This window comes from Papaver somniferum, chromosome 7, assembly GCF_003573695.1.
Source record: "Papaver somniferum cultivar HN1 chromosome 7, ASM357369v1, whole genome shotgun sequence".
Taxonomy (NCBI): Eukaryota; Viridiplantae; Streptophyta; class Magnoliopsida; order Ranunculales; family Papaveraceae; genus Papaver; species Papaver somniferum.
The window spans coordinates 227,877,059-227,885,035 of NC_039364.1; the positions used below are offsets into that span (position 1 = coordinate 227,877,059).

General features: G+C 36.4%; 2 protein-coding genes across 3 annotated transcripts; one reads left to right on the plus strand and one right to left on the minus strand.

The window, feature by feature from the left end:
- Positions 1-488: 488 nt before the first annotated feature.
- LOC113299735 (geranylgeranyl transferase type-1 subunit beta-like) lies at positions 489-1,481 on the minus strand. 2 transcript variants are annotated; one of them, XR_003335165.1, is made up of 4 exons: positions 1,305-1,368; positions 1,133-1,178; positions 883-1,006; positions 489-734 (listed from the first exon to the last, which is right to left on the minus strand). XR_003335165.1 is itself a non-coding variant. In XM_026548810.1 (3 exons), exons 1-3 carry the CDS (start codon positions 1,467-1,469, stop codon positions 972-974), a joined length of 246 nt encoding a protein of 81 aa, XP_026404595.1. In that variant the 5' UTR covers positions 1,470-1,481; the 3' UTR covers positions 861-971. The 2 variants fall into 2 exon arrangements, 1 of the variants encoding a protein (XP_026404595.1); XM_026548810.1 differs by lacking the exon at positions 489-734 and having other exon boundaries at positions 861-1,006; positions 1,305-1,481.
- Positions 1,482-1,554: 73 nt separating this feature from the next.
- LOC113299734 (THO complex subunit 6-like) lies at positions 1,555-7,076 on the plus strand. Its single transcript, XM_026548809.1, has 13 exons — positions 1,555-1,876; positions 1,969-2,000; positions 2,082-2,195; positions 2,941-3,011; positions 3,182-3,227; positions 4,014-4,074; positions 4,362-4,415; positions 4,558-4,638; positions 4,740-4,779; positions 5,015-5,124; positions 5,609-5,719; positions 6,231-6,347; positions 6,637-7,076. The coding sequence occupies exons 1-13, from the start codon at positions 1,682-1,684 to the stop codon at positions 6,724-6,726; spliced, it is 1,122 nt and encodes a 373-aa protein (XP_026404594.1). The 5' UTR covers positions 1,555-1,681; the 3' UTR covers positions 6,727-7,076.
- Positions 7,077-7,977: the final 901 nt, after the last annotated feature.

A 7,977-nucleotide genomic window follows, 5' to 3' on the forward strand; every position in this document is an offset into this window, starting at 1 on the left:
TTTATCTTTATAAAGTTTTCTTTAGTCTGGATACATCACTTAATATTTCTTTAGACTTGCTGGAATTCGAGATAGCAATTCTTATAAAGGTGTTTCATAACATCCATGCTTAAAAATTGAAACTTAAAACACAGAAAAGTTGGTAACAAAATTGTTCTTTTATCTTCCTTGGCATTATGCACAGATGTTACTTTCATTGATACCCCCCACTGCAAGTTGGAGTGTGCAATTTAAACCGTGTGATAAACAGTTCAATTTTTCAAAAAACTCTTGGCTCTGATCCAGGTAAAGTATCTGCAGACGAGTTTGATGCGACAGGAATGCAAGACAACTGAATAACACCATAGATCAGATTCCAATTGCAGCCAAATCCGTGATGCCTAGTTCAATGCAAAGTGGGTTAAGACTAGGCTCCTCAAGCAGGCTAAATGCAAGAAAAATCATCAGTAAGAAATTCAACTTGGAAAAACTGTGCAACGTACCCAATAACACTTTCCAGTAACTTAAAGGGTGAAAGCTAGGCCCTGTTGACATCTAGCAGAACAAGTAAGCAAGGAGATGCAACAGCACCTTAGATTGACAGGTAAGCAGAACTTTCTCTTAGCACTGCGTTGTCATAGAAATTCTGAGCCCCCAACACTCTCAGTATGCCGCCAATCCTGTGCAAACACAAATGGCACTTGTCAAGTCGCCTTGTTTACACGGCCTTGGAATCCACCATCAATTGCTTGCCTCTGCAGAATGAAATGTGAAGGCCGAAGGGAGTCAGCTTACACTAACATGCAACTCAGAATACATAATGCTATTTAGACCTTTGGACCTCAAATACACGCCTGACGTTAAAGTATTTTTACTAGTACTAATACGAAACAGAAAATGCACCTGCAAGCACCATTCTAACAGCGATTCCACATCAATAACAGAAGATATTGACAAAATGGCATCTTCAATAAATCCCATCAAACGGAGAGCTACGACTGCAGAATATGTTGCACCACCTTCATCACTAAACAAGTTTGGATGTTAAATGTCATAAGAGTTGACATAGCTGTAAAATTGTTGAACAGGAAGCAGATATTGGACCAAATTAACGAAAGCATGGCTACTGCAGAAATTTGCAATATCTACCTACCATGAGATTCTAATCCAGGAACCAACCAAAATCCCCCATCATATGACTGCACATAAAAGACTTTTTAGTAAGTAATATGTACTGGATGGAAGTACTGCAGTAGAGAATTGTAAAAAGTAGCACATCCAGAACCGAACCCATATTTCAGAAGAAAATCGTCATATACACAAACCTGACAGTTCACTATATATTCCTTGGTTTCCTCCATATCCATCCCACTCCAATCATTCAACAAAGAAGATATGGCAGCTGAAACATAACAATGACTCTCCAGTCTCCACTCATATAACAAAAGTAAATCAAATAGATAGGGCTGAAATATTAGTTTCCAAAGCATTTTAGGCTAGACGCACCATTACGGCCCGCCGGGAAATTTGGGCTGAAATATTAGTTTAGTTCCCAGTTATTCCCTTCGGAGTTCGGACTTCGTTGCTGTACGCCTGTACCACTTAACCGAGGGTTTTATTCCCGCCATCCCCAAGGGCAAAATCAAACCCTAAACTCCCCCCTAAATTCCAGTTTCAGGGTGATCTTTTAGTTCGTGATAAAATGGGAGGAGATGCAAGGAATTGGGATGAAGAATCATATAGAAAAAGTATATTAAAAGAAAGAGAGATTCAATCTAGAACTGTATTCAGAACAGTCTTTGCTCCTTCTTCTTCACAAAACCCTGAATACATTGTTGTTGGTTCTAGTGATGGATCTGTTGCTCCTTATTCTATCTCTTCTTGTATCTCTAATCATGTAATCTCAAAACCCTTTTCTTCCACTTGACTAATTTTGACCAACTTTTGAGTCTAATGAATTTGGTTTTTTTTTTCTTGTTTTGTTTGTAGCATCTCTGGTTTAGCAAGAGTGGAAATCAAATGTAAGCAATGGGTTTTTAAAATTTCAGATTTTAATGATGAATTGCTTGGAGTTGGGAAGTAATTTTTTTTTTTTTTTGAAGGAATATGTGTGCATCTTCTTCAGTGGCTGAACCGTTTTGTTTACTTAAAGGGCATAATGGACCTGCTTATGATGTCAAATTCTTTGGTGATGGGGATGATTCTTTACTGTTGAGGTCTCTCTCTCTCACTCTTTCTCTTTGAACAATGTGAATGAACATCAGCTTAGTAGTAGTAGTAGTATTACGAATGAGTTTCTGTTTTGATGGATGTGAATATGAAACTATAATTGGACTACATTTGGGATTGCAAGTCTGCGGAACAATCCATAGTTGTGGAGTCTGAGGTCCACTGCTGCTCGTTTTCCCTGTGGTTTGCTATGTGATACTTAATGGAGTCTGAGTAGCGTGTGTAGTTTCGTAGAAGTAATTTAGGTGCCTAAAAGTGTGGAGTTAGTTTTATTTATTTTTTATCAGAAAAGCAATGGAACTAGTTATTACTTGGAATAAGTTGATCATGGTTGTTGATTTGTTAAGGTACTTAAGAGTATTGTCTGTGGTGGTCATGAAGTGTGCTGGGCTCATATTCAATGATATCTTAAGATATGATTCACTTCTTACAGTTGCTAGAATCACATCCACTGGATGAGTTCATTCACATAGTGATTACTTACTCTTTGCTAGGTAGCTATTTTAAAATTGATTTTTCTCAAGTCATTTCTGGTAAAAGCAAAGTCTATTTCAGTAGTTAACCGCTCTACTTCTGAATTCCATAGTTAAAAATTTGAACAGTGGGACATCATCTGTTTCAAAACTGATAGTGATATTGGTATTTATCCTTTTAAAGAAAAAGGATCACAAATCTGGTTTACGTAAGAATACTGACTATGAATGCCTGACTTATATCAGTATCATTGTGTAGTTGTGGAGATGATGGTCGTATTCAAGGGTGGAGATGGAACACAATCCTCAATTCAGGTTGTCATGCCCAAGGTATGCAGGTAATCCATGGGTAGGAGTAATTAGTTTTGTCTTCTAGCTGGTGATGATTCTATAGGAAGTATTTTGATTCTATTTTTTTCTATATTACCATGTATTTCTGAGATAAATTTTGTGCTGTATTTAGGATGTCATACATCTTGCTAACCGGTTTTCAATTGCAGAAACTGATTTGAAGCCTGTACTTGGCTTGGTGAACCCTCAGCATAAGTAAGTTATCACGTGACATAATCTTTCTTGTCGTGTACGCATCTTTTCTCTAGCTTGTTATCATAGTTCAGTAACTTCTGTAGTATCCTATCTTCTGAACCTATTCCTTTATAAACTGGTTCTAAATAAAGCATCTGCTCAACGAATGGACCTTGAGTTAGGATAAAGTTCCAGATACTGTCCTGTCGTCATTGTTTTTATACTATCATGTTTCAATGGTTACATAGTTGCCTCATGCCCTAACAAAAGGTAAACTGGTATTTTATCTCTTATAGGCACCTCGGCAAGGAACTATCCGACTTAGGGATAACAGAAAAGCCACCTCACACGTTTAGTTGAGGCTTCAGAAAGAATAGCATGTGCATAGTTTTATCTTTGTAATCTGAAAAAAATACTGATTTTAATTGAGGTGAATTGGTGATGTGGTCTTCTACCTTTTACCAAATAGAGAAGAGAAATCATTTTGCCATCTGAACTAGTTTTTCTCAAGATTTTTCTTTTGAAATTCATATGAAATTACGAGTGGTCAGTTAAGGAAGAAATGCAAAAAAAAGTTCTTAACAATAACCGTTATCTGGCTAATCTCGGTCTTTGTGTTCCTGGCAAGTTGTCAGTGACCTTGATATGTTTGGTCTAATCTTGTTTCACTGATGGGCTTTTCTAGTGTTTAATGGAACTACAACCTTTTTCTCAGCTTTAATACACTTACTATATATTACTCCGTAGATAATGTACACCACTTTCCGTTGATGTTATCCTTACATTGTTTTTTATTTCTTATTCTAGAGGTCCTTGGGGTTCTCTTTCTCCAATTCCTGAAAACAATGCCCTAGCCGTTGATTATCAGGTTTGTTAAGATTCTTTGTTTATTTGTCATGTATCTTCTGTTTTTCATTTGGTGACATTGCTGGTAAATATATTGCTATCTTGCTGGTTCCTTTGTTAGGATGTTCTGTTCCAATATTTAAGCTCAACGATTCCTAGAGATGGAGGACATTGTCGGGCTGTATTTAATACCATTATTGTTGCTACTGGTCGAATCTCTTGGCGAAATAGAGGAGGCTTAGCCGTGAGTGGTCATTTTTATGTGTGTGGTAATCATATTTTGATGAAAAAATTATTTAATTTTGGCAGGGGGGATCCATTTTTTCAGCTGCTGGTGATTCTTGTGCTTATTGTTGGGATGTGGTATGTATTTTCTAAAGACGGCGATATCACATACAGTATCTTTATGAAACCTTGCCTTTGGTTTCCTTCTTTTCTGCTTATCAGAAGGTTTCATCAATATCTCCTCCTAGAAAATTTGCAATTCATTCTGTTTTGTTTCTAGGAAACAAGCCAAATTAAAATGGTTTTCAGAGGCCACACAGACTACCTGCATTGCGTAGTTGCACGTAATTCCAGCAATCAGGTAATCCTTTACACTATCATAGTCTTACTCTCTGATTTGCATCGGCAGTCTTTATTAATCCTATTATTATGGCTCACCAACTCCAACTATTTGGGTTTTAGATCATAACTGGTTCAGAGGATGGGAGCATGCGAATCTGGGGTGAGCTATCTTTCTAGTAAATTTTTGCCAAAATATAACAATATAGAAATGATCCTTCTATCCTGCTTTTGTTTATCTAAAGTCTAATGCAACAATAGGAATGTGACATATAACCTAGAATACTGCACACAAATATATGCAAACAACACAAGATCAGCCAAAGTTTCATAATTTTAGTATTTTTACCCATGCTTAAGTTCGGTTGCACTTCTGCCGTCTGATGCGGGTAGTATAGACTGCAGAAGTGGAAAATATGTAAACATCATAGAGCCAAAGCAAATGAAGTCAAAGGAAGCTTTCCCGTGGATTAGTTGCATTGGTCTGGATTCAAGTGAAAGCTGGCTGGTAAGAATTTCTGTGTGTGTTACACTGCAATGCCTATTTTACATAGCCATATTTCTCTTTTAGGTGTGTTTGTATTACATTTTGTATGCCGAAACGCTGGCATCTATGATGTTTTTCGTTCTAATAGTTATGGGAAGTCTAAGATGTGATCATGAGAGACCAGAATTTGGCGCTCTGAAAAGCATTAAGTGAGTAAGAGATGAAGTTATGTTCATCCAGTTGACCAGATTCTCTATGTAGCTTATGCACACTCAAATATTTTAATATTTGCAATACAACAAACCCATGCTTCAATCCCCATAATGTGGGACATTTCCTAGTCGGAAAGGCTCGATGGTTGTTTTGTCAATGGATTGCTCATTATATTAGAGGTATCTTTGTTTTTCTATGACAACGGAGCGGGACAATGTTTCTCTTTCCTATGAGAAGAAATTATTTGTTTTTCAATTATTTTAGTTAAATAGCCCTATATTTCATTCTCCAGGCTTGTGGCAGTGGTAGGAGTTTGTCAATCTGGAACCTTCCTGCCTCTGAGTGCATTTCGAGGATTGAAACTTGCTCTCCTACGCAAGACTTGGTGTTTGATGACAATCAAGTAAATCCTCATTCCTTGAAATCCTTGAGAAAATTAATTTTGTTTCCCTTACAACATGATCGTAATTTATCTCTAGCTACCAGTTTCCCTAGTATTTGGATTTGGCTTTTTGAAGTCGGATAATCAAATAAAAGCATAATCATCTTTTCCACTTGTTATCTCATCTCCAGTAGTTATTAAAGATTCACATTCTCTCCCATTGAAATAATTTCAGTATTGTCATCACACTCAACAGAGCCTCTAGGTCTCTTCTTGTCCGAGTAAATGACTGAGTTATGTGAAGCGTACCAAGAATCCTTCTTTGTTTATGTTTGTTTCCTTCATGTATTGCCTAAAATATAGACAAATGCATATTTTTTATTTCGTTCAGTGACTTTCTTGCCTTCCTGATCTCTTATGTTACTTTTTGAGACTGTCATCAGTTCTGGTTTGCTGGATATAGCCCGTTCCAGATAGTATCACATGTTTGAAGTTCTATTTATTTACATGTTACTTGCATTCTGTATACCAGATTATAGCAGTTGGAGCAGAACCTTTACTCAGCCGGTTTGATTTGAATGGGATGACACTCTCACAGATTCAGTGTGCCCCACAATCAGCATTTTCAATTTCCCTTCATCCATCGGGTGTATGTATTTGCTTCATCTTCTTTATTCCTTTTCCATATCTTTACGCGTGTTGGAATGTTTTCTTTTGCTTATATGTTACAGTACTTATCGTTATATTTTATATTAGTACATCCAGGGTACTTCTCATTATATATTTATATTAGTACATTCTAATTGCTTTTTAGAATTTGCCACTTCCTTATGCTTGCCTTAACTGCTTAATTGATGGAAACTTTCCTTTGACTGAATTCAAAGGTATTCACTTTAGCTAGATATAATTTCCCTTATCCTCGTATCTTTTCCGTTCAGGTAATGGCAGTCGGAGGCTTTGGAGGTCTCGTGGATGTCATATCTCAGTTTGGAAGTCATTTGTGCACGTTTTGTTGCAGAGGTCATTGAACTCCTTACTTTCATATGCACTTACAAACTAGGGTGATCACTGTAAAAGCAGCTATTATGAAGAGTTACAGCAATTGATCTCTCCTACTTCCACCCACCTCAAATCTCTTCCTGTTGTACCATGATCATCTGCCCTCTTCAATTTTGGTATGAGTATTTTAGGGTTTTATATCTTCCCTAATTACTAGTCTAATTTAGCCAAGAACCCAAGCTGGCAGTATTTGTTTTATTTAAGTTCTTTCTTTGGCTAAATGCATAATGATATGTTTCTATATGAATTAGTACATGGCCAAAGCTCTTCCATGATCCAATATTACGGGAAGTGTACTATTAGGTTACATCTTGAGTTCTAAATCCAACAAGCCACCGTTCATTGTTTCTTATGTTTTAGGGGTCATTTTCCTCTGATCATCTAATCTCATATAGTTATGAATGTCGAACCAATGGTATTTGACTGGCCAAGTTATAAGTTAAGAACTTAGTGCATATTTAGATTTTAATTTGATTGAAATTTATGGAAGGTCTGATAGACAGAAACATTTTAGTTGACATGCCAAGTATTTGACAGAGAAGAGGTATTTTCTTGTTTACGTCATTGATTGATAGTTACTGTGGGATCAATAGATATTGTTTTCAAAACCCATTGAATCAGTTACAATATTTTGATTAGTTCAATTCATGAAACTGTGACAGAAAACAATATCTCCTAAATGACAATAGGGTTTTGATAATGAAAAGAAAAACTTGTTCAGACTTATTTGTAAATGACAATAGGGCTTTGATAATGAAAAGAAAAAACTGTTCAGATATATTAGTTAGTTATTTGTAACTTGGTAAGGCCTCTAGAATTAATTGATTTATTCACCAAAGCATCAAACTAGTTTACCGTCCTAATGATGCTTATTCCAACTTTATATGATGTGCTTTGCTTCGAAAAAGAAGTTAAGAGGAGAATAAACTAAACCGTGATTTGTGGCGCATTGACTATCCCATAAACAGGAAAATTACTCCCTTGTGATGGAATATGCTCCAATAAGATTTGAATTCACACTTAAATACGCTATTAAAAATCCTAAAAGAAAGAAAATTAAGCTCATTCTGAAGCAATCAAAAATCCTAAAAGAAAGAAAAATCCTCCTTTGAAAAGAAGATTTTCCGAAGCTTTTGTTGGTTCGTCCGATCCCGCGGAAGAGGATGAGGTTTCCCCGGTGATACGCATCGTTTCGGTCAGCAAGAAGAAAGTTACTTTCA

Excerpts from the sequence above, each read along its gene's own strand:
- LOC113299735 (XM_026548810.1), bottom strand. The coding sequence starts at position 1,469 with ATGCTTTGGAAACTAATATTTCAGCCCTATCTATTTGATTTACTTTTG. Across the intron at positions 1,179-1,304 it reads AATATATAGTGAACTGTCAG|TCATATGATGGGGGATTTTG; the intron begins GTTTGTGTATAT and ends TTTTATGTGCAG. Across the intron at positions 1,007-1,132 it reads TCCTGGATTAGAATCTCATG|TGATGAAGGTGGTGCAACAT; the intron begins GTAGGTAGATAT and ends AAACTTGTTTAG.
- LOC113299734 (XM_026548809.1), top strand. The coding sequence starts at position 1,682 with ATGGGAGGAGATGCAAGGAATTGGGATGAAGAATCATATAGAAAAAGT. Across the intron at positions 3,228-4,013 it reads TTGGTGAACCCTCAGCATAA|AGGTCCTTGGGGTTCTCTTT; the intron begins GTAAGTTATCAC and ends TTCTTATTCTAG. Across the intron at positions 4,780-5,014 it reads TGGGAGCATGCGAATCTGGG|ACTGCAGAAGTGGAAAATAT; the intron begins GTGAGCTATCTT and ends CGGGTAGTATAG.